General features: G+C 44.9%; 2 protein-coding genes, 1 long non-coding RNA gene and 1 pseudogene across 3 annotated transcripts; 2 read left to right on the forward strand and 2 right to left on the reverse strand.

The window, feature by feature from the left end:
* Positions 1–2,795: 2,795 nt before the first annotated feature.
* LOC117186331 (protein argonaute-2-like) lies at positions 2,796–6,248 on the reverse strand. Its single transcript, XM_033386985.1, has 7 exons — positions 5,889–6,248; positions 5,756–5,844; positions 5,069–5,675; positions 4,657–5,001; positions 3,949–4,596; positions 3,509–3,879; positions 2,796–3,436 (listed from the first exon to the last, which is right to left on the reverse strand). The coding sequence occupies exons 1-7, from the start codon at positions 6,132–6,134 to the stop codon at positions 3,346–3,348; spliced, it is 2,397 nt and encodes a 798-aa protein (XP_033242876.1). The 5' UTR covers positions 6,135–6,248; the 3' UTR covers positions 2,796–3,345.
* Positions 6,249–8,579: 2,331 nt separating this feature from the next.
* On the forward strand, positions 8,580–12,404 carry LOC117185975 (annotated as a pseudogene).
* Positions 12,405–12,582: 178 nt separating this feature from the next.
* LOC108151046 (protein cutoff-like) lies at positions 12,583–14,131 on the reverse strand. Its single transcript, XM_033387082.1, has 5 exons — positions 14,037–14,131; positions 13,417–13,950; positions 13,215–13,362; positions 12,943–13,150; positions 12,583–12,884 (listed from the first exon to the last, which is right to left on the reverse strand). The coding sequence occupies exons 1-5, from the start codon at positions 14,044–14,046 to the stop codon at positions 12,636–12,638; spliced, it is 1,149 nt and encodes a 382-aa protein (XP_033242973.1). The 5' UTR covers positions 14,047–14,131; the 3' UTR covers positions 12,583–12,635.
* A 31-nt stretch (positions 14,132–14,162) lies between these two features.
* LOC117186370 lies at positions 14,163–16,345 on the forward strand. Its single transcript, XR_004471469.1, has 3 exons — positions 14,163–14,522; positions 14,588–14,802; positions 14,870–16,345. It is a non-coding gene; the product is annotated as an uncharacterized LOC117186370 (long non-coding RNA).
* Positions 16,346–17,151: the final 806 nt, after the last annotated feature.

The raw sequence follows: 17,151 nt of genomic DNA on the forward strand, positions 1-17,151 counted from the left end.
CAAACTACAGCAACCACTCATAAAAGTTTTACAATTTTTTTGTGTATATTTTCTGGTCTTCGTTCGAATCGTTTTCAATTTTAGTTTACAATATGCGTTAAAACTGCTGTACTTTTGTGTATAAACATCTCAAAACGCTTTTACTTTTCCAAATGGATTGCTATTATCGTATCTTATTTGTTTATTTTTTAACGAATTTTATAGTCAAGTTTTTGTCATTGCACAAGCTTTTTCTTTCAGTGTGATTCCATATTTTTCTATAAGGTTTTTCTTTGTTGTTTAATTTTACTAACAATTGCACAACTCCGCTTGGTTTACACACACATAAACAAAAATATATTAAAATACCTAAAATATTTTGTATAGATAGTACTCGTATTATCGATTTAATAAGAAATCATCGGCTTACGCTTAAAACTTCGCTTAAGTATTTTTCTTTTTTATACCCGATACTCAAAATGAGTATTGGGGTATATTAGATTTGTGGTAAAAGTGGATGTGTGTAACGTCCAGAAGGAATCGTTTCCGACCCCATAAAGTATATATATTCTGGATCAGCATCAATAGCCGAGTCGATTGAGCCCTGTCTGTCTGTCTGTCTGTCCGTCTGTCCGTCTGTCCGTCTGTTTGTCTGTCCGTCCGTCCGTCCGTCTGTCCGTCCCCTTCAGCGCCTAGTGCTCAAAGACTATAAGAGCTAGAGCAACGATGTTTTGGATCCAGACTTCTGTGATATGTCACTGCTACAAAAATATTTCAAAACTTCGCCCCGCCCACTTCCGCCCCCACAAAGGATGAAAATCTGTGGCATCCACAATTTTAAAGATATGAAAAAACCAAAAACGTAGAATTGTAGAGAATGACCATATCTTTAAGACTGCAGAATCTGAATTGGATCGTATTATTATTATAGCCAGCATCAAGAAAACAATTTCATTTTTTCTCGCCCTGTCTCTCTCTAACACACACGTAGCATAGGCGGCTTTGCTTAGAGTAAAACATTAGCGCCTCAGAACATTAGATCTCAGAGACTACAAAAGCTAGAGCAACCAAATTTGGTATCCACACTCCTAATATATCGGACCGAGACGAGTTTGTTTCAAAATTTCGCCACACCCCCTTCCGCCCCCGCAAAGGATGAAAATCTGGGGATATTCAAAAATCTCAGAGACTATTAAGGCTAGAGTAACCAAATTTGTTATCCGCACTCCTGTTAGATCTTACTATAAAATGTGTTTCTCAAAATTTCGCCCCACCCCCTTCCGCCCACACAGAGGACGAAAATCTGTTGCATCCACAATATTGCACATTCGAGAAAACAAAAAACGCAGAATCATAGATAATGACCATATCTATCAGATTGCTAAATCTGGATCAGATCAGATCATTTTTATACCCAAAAGGAACAAATCAATTTGCACTGGCTACGCAGCGCCCGACGTCACGCTCAGACTGATTTTCTGTCTCTCTCGCACGCACTCTTTGTCGTGTCGTTTAATATTAGCGGCGTCTGCCGGAGGAGAGCCATACTGACTTAGTATCGGGTATAACCGTAGAGTTGCGGTGTCCGCAGCAACTCACAACGTTCCCCCTCGTTTTAGATAAATTCAACTAATTTAAACTAGAATGACTCATTTTTTAACGCCGCGGAAAAAGCGCGAAACATCTGCATTTCTAGTTATGCCAAAAATTGCACTAAGATTTAAAAAAAAAAAAAAAAAAATTGCTGCAAAATTTGATTAAATTGGGGTTTGCCCTCGAACTTTGAGGTCAGTGCAGCGGCGTCTTATAATATTGAACTTAGGTTAGGTAGAGACGGCCGCTAAGCTCGCTCGGAGCCCAGCACACTTAGGCCGGTTTCGGCCCGTTTTGAATATTAAACTTAACAATAATTCATTTTCATAATTGGCTCGGAAATTGTTTAACTTGGCCAGGCAACGCGACAGAGAACCAATTCAAGATTCTTTCTACATTCTACATTGGTGCGTTTCTTTGCGGTTGCTGGTGGTAAACTTATGAAAAGAAACTAAAATTCAGCATATAAACATATGTAGTTCGTTGTGAAATCATTCTATCTAGCTCCATTATGGAATTGTTTAGGTATATACTTTCGTATCATTCGTTTGCTTGAGAAATGACGTTTAAAGGAACAAGAGTCATGCCAAAGATAGTGCAGAGATGCGGCTCCGAGGTCTTTCGTTCATTCATTCAATCATTACTAAAACATAATGTATGCACATGTATATCGCTGCTCGCTTATGTAGATAAAGTTAAATTATATCAGATCAGATCGAACAGAGCCCACATCAAAACATGCCATATCCCATTTTTTAAGCTTTTCTTCTTTGCATTTTTGTTTTTTGTTTTTCTTTTTTGTTGTTTGTTTTTTTGGTCTGTTGATTTCGTTCTATTACGAGTACAATATTGTTAGTTAGCTTCTCTTATGACGCTTTTCTGAATTGGCTTCTGCTGTTTGAGCTCGTCGATCGTTTCTGTTGTGGTTGTAGTTGGAGTTGGAGTTACTCTAGGTAAAGTTTATATAACAGGAATGCATGACTAATATACATATCTATGTATAAGAAACGTTCTACAAGTAGCTAGGACATACATCCATAAACACCAATTATATTGTATTAGTTATAGGCATCTGGGTGCTAAATCTTTTTTGAATATGTATGGAGTGGAGGGAAGGGGAGTGGGAAAGCTGGATGAGCAGTCGCGGAGTAGGAGGGAGGGAGGACATTTCTTCCGATTTGTGCTAACAAAAAGCCGGACAAACATTCTTACATTTCCTTGCTAACAGCGCAAGTCTTATAAATTCTTCAAAACTCTCACAGAAAACTTCAGAAGTAATAGGCGGAACAAAAAATACAAAAAAAAATGTATAGATATCTATATACATATACATTCATATGTAGTTATAGGTATAGGTAAATAGGTATAGATATATAGGTATTTCGGGAAGGCGGGCAAACAAGAAACGGAACCGGCACACGTCCTGGGTCCCTGGCTTAGGACTTTTTCACATTGTGCTTGCTAACTAGGGCCTGCAATTTGTGCAGCTGACTAAGTAGATTGGCATTGGTCTCCTCCAGCGACTCGAGGCGCTTCTTGTAGTCGTGATTCTCAGTGACAAGAATTTCCACGCGCCTCTCCAGCTGGAGAGCCACTAAAGACGTCATTCACATCGAAGCTCCTAATGAAAGCAGTAGAGTGTGCCCTTTACATATGATATATACGATTATGGTTCAAGAAATGTGATAAAATAAAAAATTAATAAAGAATAATGATGTTTGAATTAAATTCTTATTGGCAAAAGGGTAACTGTAACCGTATTTACTGTTCTGCCTACACGAAATACATGGGGTTCGTTTTCAGGAACTCTGGAACAATCAACCGCTTTGCGTATTCCTCCTTTGGAGTGCGGAACTTGGTGCAGCTGTAAGAGAAGCAGTCAAGATTTGTACCGTCAAAACGAATATACGTAACAATAATAACATTAATATCGCACCCAGTGAGATAGACACGTCCACGTGCCGCAGCCAAATGTGCCAAATATGCCGGAGCCGGATAAGACACTGCGCGGTTGCAACGGGGAAACATGTGACAAAGATTGTATGTTAATTGCTGCAGTAAGTCTATATCCAAGTTGCCCGTATTCTCAATCACATTGTAACGCGTCGGCTTGGCCGTCCCCTGAATCGACTGATGGCTGACCATGAAGAACTGCATCTCATTGGGATGGACAATGGTGCGATCGACGACCGTTCCCGGATCTACATTGTTAAACTTGTTGTATTGCGATGGAGTTCCGTTCGGAAAGAAGCGTGTATGATGCCGCTTAACTACGATGACGCAGCAAATCTTGGGATTAATGCGCATCTGATAGGAGACGAAGGGAGATTAGCGATCGAAAATGATGAGACTTCGGGAGGCAAGACTTCAACTTACCTCGCTGCAGGCCGCAGAAATTCCCCTCAACTCTTCATTCTTGATCTTGGGAAACTGACCATCGCTCACGCCATCACGATAATAGACAATGTGCTCGGGATAGGATTTCCGGAACTGATGATAGACACGCAAGTGCTCAAGAGTTATCGACTCCATGTCCTCTATCTCCTCCAAGGTCGAGCGTTGCAAGCGATATTGCATGTTATATGAAGCCCCGAATGGATCATGGGAGGCGGCAACACCCACCACACTGGGGATCTCACGCTGATCTGGCGATGGATGAGTTACATCAGCACCCAAGAACATCGCATTCTTTAGCAGACAGCGGGGGTCATCCTTCAGCTTATGATTGATGCCGTTAAGCTTGGAATTGACCTTAAGCATAATGTTGCCAATACACTGCAGGTTACATTTACGCAGGACTGTGTTCTCCTTGATGCATTGTGTGAGAATTCCATGCTCCAGCTCAGTCTTTTGCTTCACGACATCATAAACGGACCCGGAATTTGGTATAATAACGAACACCAAATCAAATTTATTTTTTTTGAAATCAAGGAAATGAGAATCCAGTTCACGCTCATCCCTGTAATTCCGTATCTCGGCTTTGTTATTCAGGCACACATTGACGGTGCCACTCAGCTCAATTATCTGCAAAGAAAATTAGTCAGGATCTGAGTGAAATTCTGCTTCCAGCCGTGCACAACTTACCATGCCCTGAAAATCGACCACACTCATGTAGTGAATCTTACCGTAGAGTATAGCCCATTTATGTGTCTTTGGCTTGGGGTCATAGAATTGCATGCGATCCATGCGCCACGAACCGTTCCTCACTGAAGCCAAATTGTTATTCTTATACTCAACCTGAGGCGCATTGAGGGTGTGTGTATTCACCACAATGAAGTTGTTTTCCAAGCGAATGCCAAAGTGGCTGATGGTCGGATCTAAGTTGTGTTTGAAATATTCGAGCAAGTGGATGATCTTGGCCTTCCTCTCGTTGGTGGAAGTGGCAGCATACTTAATCATGGCCGCCACCTGATTAGCTCCATCCTTGCGCTGCAATGCGATGTAAAGAAATCAAATCAGGAAATTATTTGCAGTGAAAGGAACTTGTTGAACTCACATTCAGGGCCTGCCCATCCTCAATGCGACATAGTTCGATAGCCAAATAAATGTTTTTCAACGGCGGCCCAACATGCAAGCAGAGCAGGTTCGGATACTTTAAATTATATTTCCGAGACCGGAAGTACTCTGCAACGGTCGTTTGCTTCCCATCCAGCTCAAATTTCTGACTGCTAGCGGGAAACTTGGAAAGCCCGTTGACTCTGAAGACGCGAGGGGCACTGGCAAAACAGGCAGGCGGATCGTATACTATATTCATGCCCTTTAGGAATGATTCGATATCGTAACGCCTGTAGTCAAGATTTGTGCTTTTCTCAATTTTCTGGCGCTGATACTGCTCTAAATATTCAATGATCGTCATGGCCTTCGGAAAGGACTTGTGCGATATGTCCACATTAACAAACGGACGATCGCCAAGCACGAATGCTTGATAGAGTCCAACTAGAGCTTCGTAGCCGTCGTTCAGATCAAAGGCTTGACCGGGCTCTGACCTTTTGAAGAACGAGCGACCGGTGCGTATGGCGGTGTTATGACAGGGGGCCGCCAACACAACCTCCAGACACTGCAAGGCTCTCATGGGCTTTTCATATATCTTGTTCTTCATATAGCTGCAAAAATGGAAAAATGGGAAATTGCATTATGCCGATTCTCTGCCGACACATTTGGTTCAATATAACGGTTCACTCACTTTCTCAGCGAGTTCAGATCGACCTCCGAGTCCTCTGTCTCCTTGAGTTCCAGAGTATAAGTCAGAGTGCGGCCGTGGCGATCTAATATCTGGACGGCAAGAAAGCAATATTCACTTCAAAGGTTCCTCAAGCTGGGAGCTGGGAGCTGCATTTTAGCTTCACAGCTGAGTAGGCCGATGCACGTCCATCAAATGCGGCAATCGCACCGCCCAAGTGTTCAACTCTGTACTGATCAAAGGCCTGACGATAGAACTTCTTAGGACGCTCTGGCGTGATCTTCACATCGTAGTGGTAGGCCACAGCTGGCATTTTGTCCAAGTTAACGTCGAGGTAATTGACAGATACTTGACCTGGTTTTCCCAAAGATCCACGCTTCATGGTGCCTGCTGGGAGAGGCGGCAGAGCCGCGCCACCCTGCTTTTGGGGTGGTCCTCTCTGTTGTCCGCCTCCTTGCTGCTGCGGTCCTCTCTCTTGTCCGCCTCCTTGCTTCTGCGGTCCTCTCTGTTGACTGCCTCCTGGCTGCCGCGGTCCTTTTTGTTGTCAGCCCCAGCCTTGCCCGGCCTGAGAGCGCTGCTGGTGACTGTCCTGTGTTCGCCATCCTCCCTGCTGTAGTTGGGACCCAGAAGCGGCGGAGCTTGTGGATGGAGTGGGAGTGGCTGGGGGTCTAGCGGGTTGAGTGGGTCTGTTCTGAGCACCCGGTGCACCAGCAGCTGCTCATAATTTTAGTGGAAAACAAGAAAAATATTAAAATCTAGTGTTTTCCACTAAACAAAGGAGTGAAATCTTTCGTGCACATGTCAGCCCACACCAAATTGATTTCATCAGAGGCTCGGCGAATTTCGTGATTCCCCCGTATGTATGTACATATGTATTTACAATGCTTATCGGAGGAATGGACGTTACATATTATATATACATATGTATGTACATACAACATATACATACAGAAGATGCTAGAAGATTTTTTGTAGTACATTTGTAGTGCATTTAACTTACCTTGTTGTTGTTGTGGCTGTGCTGCAGGGGGCACAGGCTTCTCAGCCTCCTTATATTCTAAGATTTTAATGAAATACGATGGAGTAAGTAACATTACCTAAATAATGCAATTTTTTAGTATTCTTACTATTTTTCTTTCCCATGTCTGAGACTTTCTGATGCGTGAAAAAGCAACTAACTGATTGCAACTGATTGCGTATTGCTGCACTATAATGCAGTTAAACAAGTTCTGTTCGTTCCGGTTTCAAGTCACACCGAAAATCAATGAAATTAATCCCAATTAATTATTCGTGCAGTGCTACCAAAAAACAATTTTTCATAACGAATTTATCAAAAATTATAAACAATATTGAACAATGTACGCAGTGAAGGATTTATCGATACAACAGATTTTACATTCTAACTAGTGTTGTGTGGCTCATGAGTGAGTGAACAAAAAAGTGTTGTTCACTTAAGTGAGCAACTGAACATGTTCCTTCCAAGCTGTTCTTTTTTGTTCACTTGTTCTTTTTTGCTCACTTGTTCTTTGTTGGTCACTTGTTCTCTACTCACTTTTTGCGCAATTTTGCTCCTCAAAGGGCATTTTGCGTTCTGGCAGTTGTTGCTCATATTTGCTTTTACTTCACACTTTTTGTATGACCGGCAAAACTGTTTATTCTTTTGAAAATTCAGTATGTCGCTCAATTCAAAGTATAATCGATACTTCGAAAGTATAGTGAAATAGTAAAAACTGAGCAATCTAAGTGAGCAATGAGCAACTGAGCAATCAGGTGAACAAGTGAGCAATGAGTGAGTTGACTCACTTACTAAAAAAGAACAAGTGAACATGTTCACCAAAATGAGCAATGTTTACCCAACACTATTCCCCGGTCTGAAATCGAATTCGAAATCAGTTAAAAGTAGCTCGAAAGAAATAACTGTATCCGAATACAGTTGACCGGCTACCAAGGCAATGGAGGTAAATGCCAGCAAGCTACGATTTTGTGCACAGCGACTTCTGCAGTTGACTGCCAACGATCCCCAAGACAATTTGTTTGTTCAAACAAAGAAGGTAAGTGTATGATCATATTTTAATAAAAAATACACTTTACTTTACAAACCTTTGCTCCACTTTAGAAATATGTGCCTCAAGACGTGGAACGTCTGTTCTGCAGTCTCAGCGAGCAACTTGCGTGACCGGCCTACACCGTTCCCTTGGCAGTGAGCTTTGAGGAGCAGCTGTTGCTGCTCTTTAGCATGGCCCTGCGATGGGACTCGGCTGGAGACGATATCCATCAATATCATAAGGAGTGCATCGCCCTGTCAAAGCTAATGGACTTCTCTGTGGATGCGCAGAGGTGAGTAGAGGTCCCTGTATCGGATGACCAGTCTCAAAAGCACACATTCCCTCTGACATCCGTATAGGTTCGCAAAGAGCTACTTCCACAACAAGCCAGCACCGTTCGAGAAAAGCCAAAGTAATTCCAGCAGTGTCCCCAGCAAAAGGGCAAAGAACGCAAAGGCCAGCCAAAAGTTAGATGAAAGCTCTTGAAATGTTGCTACCAGTTGCTGCAAAGTGACACGTCCTACTTCCGTGAGTTGTGGGACTGGTCCGGCTTCATTGGCACCTAATCGCACCTCGAGACCCCCTGCCCGATGATACAACTCTACTGCAACTACATCATGGCCATGCTCACGAATATGGGCCCAACACAGCTGAATGCCCAAAATGCCAAGATATCCACAGAAGCACAGCTCCGATTTGAACGCGAGAAGGAACAGTCTTAGCCCGTAGCCAGGCAGGCCGAGGGCTGCTGCTATTCTCCCGAAGACGAAACGCCTGAACAGATGCTGAGCCTGAGCCCGAGCCCCAACCAGAGTGTGACCAACATTGGGGGCGTACTCTTGCCGACATTCAACATGAAGAATCAGGAATTCTATGCCAGCACTGACGGCTGCTACGATCGCATTGTAAAGGTGGATTCGACGGTTGTAAATCTGCGGAGCATTGCCCTCGGCGTCGCAGCGGCCAAGCCGATTTGCCTCTCCGGTCCTGTGGGCTGTGGCAAGACGAGTCCATATTGCTTATTGAGTCCATATCCCAGAGGACTATGTGGTGGGTGTCAACTGCCGCACTCACCAGGTGCGTTTCATTCTTGTTCCAGCTCATGGACGTCACGTATTTGTGTCCCAGGACACTCAGCAGACTCATTTTGCTGTTATTTTCCCAAATGCATAACCCTGCAGCACATCCCACGGCAAGTGTACCGGAGCTGCCGGGGCGGAAGGCAGCACACGTGATGTGCACTTGCGCGTTGTCCTGCAGCTCGAAAGCCATCCTCGGGTCAAGGGCATTGAAGAGCAGGACAGTGTCGTCGAGGGTGATCAGCGCCCCGTTCATAAGGCCGGTCGGAAACGGGTGTTAGACGACGAAACGGTAATGCTGCGACTTCCAGATAGTCGTTTGGTACAACACACGCAAGTCGAAATGGACTGCATATCTTGAAAATCTCGGTATAAACATTTGGCATGATAACACTGCGGATTTCCGGGGGTCCCGAAATAATTCCGTTAATATCGATTCAACTACAGATCCAACTACGGCTCTAGTAGTATTTCTGTAACCAAGGCGACGCACCAAAGCAGATTAAACTGGAAAATCTGGAGGAGGTAGTTCGGAAAATCCTTGAAGTCCAGAAGGAGCAGCAGATATTACAGAATGAGCCCCAGGACACAAAGCGAGAGATACTCCAGCGAACTGCGAGCAGCCAAGGCCAAACCAACTTCCAAACAGAGCTGCTGCACTTTTTAAAGGAGTCCAAAAAGTAACGTTTATTGTACATGTATGGATTGTATTATTATAGCCATCAATATAGCCAATTTACTAATTTAAAATTGTAAAAACTTCACAATTCAGACCAAAACATTGTAATTTTATGCTCATCAGCTGCTTTTTTATCTACATATACATAATTACATTAAATGCATTTAATTCATCTGGCCAACATGCTGCAATTCCATGAGTCTGCAACATGGCGAACACAGATATGCAATCGATCGCAGCTTGAGTCTCTCCATCGCTCAAGAGCTTTCTTTCGAAGTTGCTCTTTCAGCTCAAGCTCTCTCTCTTATAGAGCACACACCGATTAGAGATCCCAAATGAGAACTCACTGATTCAAGATCTAAGGGGCTATCAGCTCTTAATTAAGAGAAGAATGCGATATTCTCTTGAGGGGCCGAGGTGCTTCTCCACCGTGCGTGATCGCTGGGGCTCTTGCTTGTGTTGGTTCCAGCTGGGCGTATACCTTTCCGCGGGCGACAGGGACAGTTAGATGTTAGGCCGCTGCCAGCTTTCTTCGGGCCGGGTAAGCTCAGGAAAGAATTTGAAGAAAAATCGCATTGGGGCACATTGAATATCTGCAGGGCAGAGTCCCCGAACCAAGCGTCTCCCCGTACGCATATGCTTCAACGAGAAAAGGAGTCTGAAATGAAGGAAAGTCCGCAAGAGTCTTGCGAGATTAAGAGTATGAGTAAGAAAATTGTGAACTAAAAGTGTGGGTTTTAGTATTTGAGTAGTGCTGATAATTTATTGTTTCTGCAACCCCTTATTGAGCGGCGTTGAGTTTCGGTTCATTGGAAGACCAATTCAGGGGAGAGTTTGGGGGGCCATGTACGTAAACAGAGATGCAGCAGACATGTAATCTCAACAGCGACTCGAATTCCGAAACGAAGTAAACACAAAAATAAACGGAAACAAGAAATCGGACAGAAAGGCGATCTTAGGGATCGGCGCTATAGATGGGATACATATGAGCACCCGAAGGGGTCTGGGAGTGCTGTCCACAGCAACGAAGAGGCGAAAGGAATTTAGATGAACGGACAGAACATAATGCTCGATTCGGGTGCCAATGCAAACTGCCTGCCTTCTCTGAGTTGCTGCTTCAGCGCAGATAAAAAGACAGGAGGATTCGGAAGACGCGGGCGAAGGTGTACGAAGATTCTGAATCTATCCTTGCTTCGGACATAGACCAGGACCCGGGAGCACAGAAAAACAGGTTCGTAAAAAGGAGAGGAGATCGTAGACTTGGGCTCGGGACCAAGGGAAGGAACACATTGATTCAAACGGGGACGATGACGAGGTCGAACCAGACCCCTTTGAGAGAACGTCGGATCGGGAGGCCGACAAAATAAAGGATCATCCGTGCTGCAACCAAATTGACTGGAAGTCAACGGTGGCCAAGATGTATCCGGCGCCATGATTATCGCCAATTATCCAAGCCAAATATATCAATGAGCTCTCGAGGCGTTGGAATGACGCCAGCAGACCTTTCAGGCGCCTGGTCGTCAGGTGCCTCAGCCGGGCTCCAGCCAGGCGTCCGAACGTGTCTGACATTTTGAAATCCGAATGGATGCTCAATGGACGCAAACACCGGCGACCGAAACATCGACGCAATAGATCCTCCAAAGTAAAAACACATCGGCATCGGAAAAGCATCCGAAATGTATGTTTATACATTCGAAATATCCATCCGTTTGTCCAATTTCGTTTCCTTTCGAGATTATGCCATCTCAAGACTGCAAATGCGTTTATTATACTTTATACAATTTGTTACGCCTCAGGCAATAAAAAATAGCTATTAAGTTTTGTCCCTTGTCACAAATAACCAAAGTATTCGATGGCTCTTGTCTTCCGTACAGCGATAAGATTGTGCTGATCCGTGCTCCACATTTGAGCAACAAGTTTGAGGCTTCCACAGTCAGGTTTGAGGGAAGCACTGAGTCCGACCTGACCACCTTCATCAAGGAGAATTAGTAAGTGATCTCTTTTCTATATCCTCCCCCAAGCACACTCTTAATTTACGTTCGTTCAATCTCTGCAGCCATGGCTTGGTTGGTCATCGTACCCAGGACACTTCGCGGGACTTGCAGAACCCCCTGATCACCGCCTACTACAGCGTCGACTACCAGAAGAATCCCAAGGGCACCAACTACTGGCGCAACCGTGTCCTGAAGGTGGCCAAGGAATTTGCCGGCCAAATTAGCTTTGCCATCAGCTCCAAGGACGACTTCCAGCACGAATTGAACGAATACGGCTACGATTTTGTTGGTGACAAGCCCATCGTTTTGGCCCGTGATGCCAAGAATCTCAAGTACTCTCTGAAGGATGAGTTCTCCGAGGAGAACCTACAAGATTTTGTTGAGAAGCTGCTGGCCGACGAACTGGAGCCATATGTCAAGAGCGAGCCCGTCCCATAGTCGAACGATACTCCGGTCAAGGTGGCTGTAGCCAAGAACTTTGACGATCTGGTGATCAACAACGGCAAGGACACGCTCATTGTGTTTTATGCCCCATGGTGCGGCCACTGCAAGAAGCTGACTCCCATCTACGAGGAGCTGGCCGAGAAACTGCAAGACGAGGATGTGGTCATTGTCAAAATGGATGCCACGGCCAACGATGTGCCACCAGAATTCAATGTGCGTGGATTCCCCACACTCTTCTGGCTCCCCAAGGACTCGAAGAATAAGCCCGTAAGCTACAACGGGGGTCGCGAGGTCGATGATTTCATCAAATACATTGCCAAGGAGACGACCACAGAACTGAAAAGCTTCGACCGTGACGGAAGGCCCAAGAAGACCGAGCTCTAAGCTCCAGGCTCTAATCTTAACTCTTACTGCTAACTGCGTCGTTAATGTGGTGTAGTGGCGTTGTAACTAGCATTTCCATATTTTTGTAAAAGTCGAATGCATTCTCTTCAAATTCTTGATGGGACAAAAATTGTATTAAATTATATATAGTAGTGATGATGATAACGCAGATGAACACAAATCCAACCCCATGAAGATGTCACAATAAACTTAAAACTTCATTTATCTACTCAACAATGAAATGAAAAATTATTTTCTTTAATTCTTATGAAATGTTGTGGGGGTTAGGTCCTCCATGCGCAAGTCCAACATGATGCGAAACCAATCGGGAATGAAGGTGAACAGGTTCCTGCCAAGATACGATGTGTACGAGATCTCCCCCTGGCTAGCATCAAACTTCATCAGATACACGGTCTTGGGGCAGTCGACTACCGACATAAAGCTGCGAATCTGGTCCACCAGCCGCACCAGGAAATTGACACAGACCTGCGGTGACCAGGCTTTTTCCTGCGCAAACAAATTAAAGTGTTATTTCAATCGGAGTATATTGTATATATGTACTAACGCAGTCCTTCAAAAGTTGGTGCACAGATAGCGTGTTAATGGTGTGCGCGATGATGTGGCGGTTAACATTAGCAACGTAAATGTTTTCGATGCCCACCAGAAAGCACTTGGACCACCACTTGAGGGCGTCGCAACGGTTGTGCGTAGCCCATTCATCCACGCTCATACTGTCTGGGCAAAACTGCAGCTCCGTAAAGACATCATTTGAACTAGCAGGCGAATAAGAGCAAATTTATACCGATTTTAAATGTACATTCAAGGCCCCGTACTTACTTCCTGTCACTTCCTGTCCTAAAACCTTCGGCCAGAACTGGTGAATCGAAAATAAAACGTGTGCCATTTATGCTGAAGGAAAACACTCCGTGGTATTGTCCAGTCGGTTCCATTGGGTCGCATGGTGTCGGCATTGCATTTGCATTCTCTGACAAAAAAAAATACTAAATGGTAATGTTGGATGTTTAATCCAATGCCCTACCGGATAGGAAGTGCCTACGAAGCTTTGCGAGCCAATCAGCATTCACTTCCTTCATGGGAGAAGTTTTTAGACCCTCAAGAAACACGGGGCTGATGTAAATCGTGTTTCGATACTTGGTCACGGCGAGGCTCCAGTTCTCCTTCATTTCGTAGGGAGTCCTCAAGATTAGTTCAAGAACTTCGGCGGTGCACACAATGTCGTAACTGACTTCCACATTCAGTTTGGCGCTTAGATGGGATGTCCCAGTGCTCTCCATGTACAATAGTATGTTGTCCAAGCCTGGCTGCGATAAGAGTAAACTTCGCGGAGGACTCGGCTGAGAGTCCCCCAGGTGCACTTGGAATTTGTTCATTTCTAGAACGACTACGTAGCGCAATCGATTTGCATTGTTCTCAAATATTCCATATGGCGATAAGCTGAAGCCCCCATGAGCCACTGGCTTAGAAAATTCTGGAAAGTCACATCGGTCCGCATTGGTAATAACGTGAGGTTTTATATTTAATAATATTTCATCAGAAATCATCATGGATTCATCTGAAAACGAAAGATTTAATTTTCCGAAAATTGGTTGTACCGTTGCTTAACAAAAAAAGTGGCAGCGTTAAATACTATGCGCATACGTTCAAACATAATGTTTCTTCCAATATACAACTTTCGTTAATCGTTCAAGGTTGCAATGTGTTGTGTAAACAGGCTTTTAACTTTTACACACTGGTTCAGCAATTATTTTCGACGCTCTACTGTGCTTCCCACTTACACTCACAACAATTTGACGCACCGCCGGTTTTGGGGATGCCAAACGTAAGCAAACCGGAAGGTTGCCAGACTGCCGCACACAGATGTTCGCATTGAACTGTGTGGCAACCATTGCAAGATGCGCTGCACGTGTTTCAAGTTCGCGTGTGTTGCCCGGGTCATTCCCCGGTCTGAAATCGAATTCGAAAGCAGTTAAAAGTAGCTCGAAAGAAATAACTGTATCCGAATACAGTTGACCGGCTACCAAGGCAATGGAGGTAAATGCCAGCAAGCTACGATTTTGTGCACAGCGACTTCTGCAGTTGACTACCAACGAGCCCCAAGACAATTTGTTTGTTCAAACAAAGAAGGTAAGTGTATGATCATATTTTAATAAAAAATACACTTTACTTTACAAACCTTTGCTCCACTTTAGAAATATGTGCCTCAAGACGTGGAACGTCTGTTCTGCAGTCTCAGCGAGCAACTTGCGTGACCGGCCTACACCGTTCCCTTGGCAGTGAGCTTTGAGCTGTTGCTGCTCCTTAGCATGGCCCTGCGATGGGACTCGGCTGGAGACGATATCCATCAATATCATAAGGAGTGCATCGCCCTGTCAAAGCTAATGGACTTCTCTGTGGATGCGCAGAGGTGAGTAGAGGTCCCTGTATCGGATGACCAGTCTCAAAAGCACACATTCCCTCTGACATCCGTATAGGTTCGCAAAGAGCTACTTCCACAACAAGCCAGCACCGTTCGAGAAAAGCCAAAGTAATTCCAGCAGTGTTCCCAGCAAAAGGGCAAAGAACGCAAAGGCCAGCCAAAAGTTAGATGAAAGCTCTTGAAATGTTGCTACCAGTTGCTGCAAAGTGACACGTCCTACTTCCGTGAGTTGTGGGACTGGTCCGGCTTCATTGGCACCTAATCGCACCTCGAGACCCCCTGCCCGATGATACAACTCTACTGCAACTACATCATGGCCATGCTCACGAATATGGGCCCAACACAGCTGAATGCCCAAAATGCCAAGATATCCACAAAAGCACAGCTCCGATTTGAACGCGAGAAGGAACAGTCTTAGGCCGTAGCCAGGCAGGCCGAGGGCTGCTGCTATTCTCCCGAAGACGAAACGCCTGAACAGATGCTGAGCCTGAGCCTGAGCCCCAACCAGAGTGTGACCAACATTGGGGGCGTACTCTTGCCGACATTCAACAAGAAGAATCAGGAATTCTATGCCAGCACTGACGGCTGCTACGATCGCATTGTAAAGGTGGATTCGACGGTTGTAAATCTGCGGAGCATTGCCCTCGGCGTCGCAGCGGCCAAGCCGATTTGCCTCTCCGGTCCTGTGGGCTGTGGCAAGACGATGCTTATTGAGTCCATATCCCAGAGGACTATGTGGTGGGTGCCAACTGCCGCACTCACCAGGTGCGTTTCATTCTTGTTCCAGCTCAAGGACGTCACGTATTTGTGTCCCAGGACACTCAGCAGACTCATTTTGCTGTTATTTTCCCAAATGCATAACCCTGCAGCACATCCCACGGCAAGTGTACCGGAGCTGCCGGGGCGGAAGGCAGCACACGTGATGTGCACTTGCGCGTTGTCCTGCAGCTCGAAAGCCATCCTCGGGTCAAGGGCATTGTAGAGCAGGACAGTATCGTCGAGGGTGATCAGCGCCCCGTTCATAAGGCCGGTCGGAAACGGGTGTTAGACGACGAAACGGTAATGCTGCGACTTCCAGATAGTCGTTTGGTACAACACACGCAAGTCGAAATGGACTGCATATCTTGAAAATCTCGGTATAAACATTTGGCATGATAACACTGCGGATTTCCGGGGGTCCCGAAATAATTCCGTTAATATCGATTCAACTACAGATCCAACTACGGCTCTAGTAGTATTTCTGTAACCAAGGCGACGCACCAAAGCAGATTAAACTGGAAAATCTGGAGGAGGTAGTTCGGAAAATCCTTGAAGTCCAGAAGGAGCAGCAGATATTACAGAATGAGCCCCAGGACACAAAGCGAGAGATACTCCAGCGAATTGCGAGCAGCCAAGGCCAAACCAACTTCCAAACAGAGCTGCTGCACTTTTTAAAGGAGTCCAAAAAGTAACGTTTATTGTACATGTATGGATTGTTTATTATAGCCATCAATATAGCCAATTTACTAATTTAAAATTGTAAAAACTTCACAATTCAGACTAAAACTTTGTAATTTTATGCTCATCAGCTGCTTTTTTATCTACATATACATAATTACATTAAATGCATTTAATTCATCTGGCCAACATGCTGCAATTCCATGAGTCTGCAACATGGCGAACACAGATATGCAATCGATCGCAGCTTGAGTCTCTCCATCGCTCAAGAGCTTTCTTTCGAAGTTGCTCTTTCAGCTCAAGCTCTCTCTCTTATAGAGCACACACCGATTAGAGATCCCAAATGAGAACTCACTGATTCAAGATCTAAGGGGCTATCAGCTCTTAATTAAGAGAAGAATGCGATATTCTCTTGAGGGGCCGAGGTGCTTCTCCACCGTGCGTGATCGCTGGGGCTCTTGCTTGTGTTGGTTCCAGCTGGGCGTATACCTTTCCGCGGGCGACAGGGACAGTTAGATGTTAGGCCGCTGCCAGCTTTCTTCGGGCCGGGTAAGCTCAGGAAAGAATTTGAAGAAAAATCGCATTGGGGCACATTGAATATCTGCAGGGCAGAGTCCCCGAACCAAGCGTCTCCCCGTACGCATATGCTTCAACGAGAAAAGGAGTGGGTTTTAGTATTTGAGTAGTGCTGATAATTTATTGTTTCTGCAACCCCTTATTGAGCGGCGTTGAGTTTCGGTTCATTGGAAGTCCAATTCAGGGGAGAGTTTGGTGGGCCGTGTACGTAAACAGAGATGCAGCAGACATGTAATCTCAACAGCGACTCGAATTCCGAAACGAAGTAAACACAAAAATAAACGGAAACAAGAAATCGGACAGAAAGGCGATCTTAGGGATCGG

The sequence above is a fragment of the Drosophila miranda genome, chromosome XR (genome assembly GCF_003369915.1).
Source record: "Drosophila miranda strain MSH22 chromosome XR, D.miranda_PacBio2.1, whole genome shotgun sequence".
Taxonomy (NCBI): Eukaryota; Metazoa; Arthropoda; class Insecta; order Diptera; family Drosophilidae; genus Drosophila; species Drosophila miranda.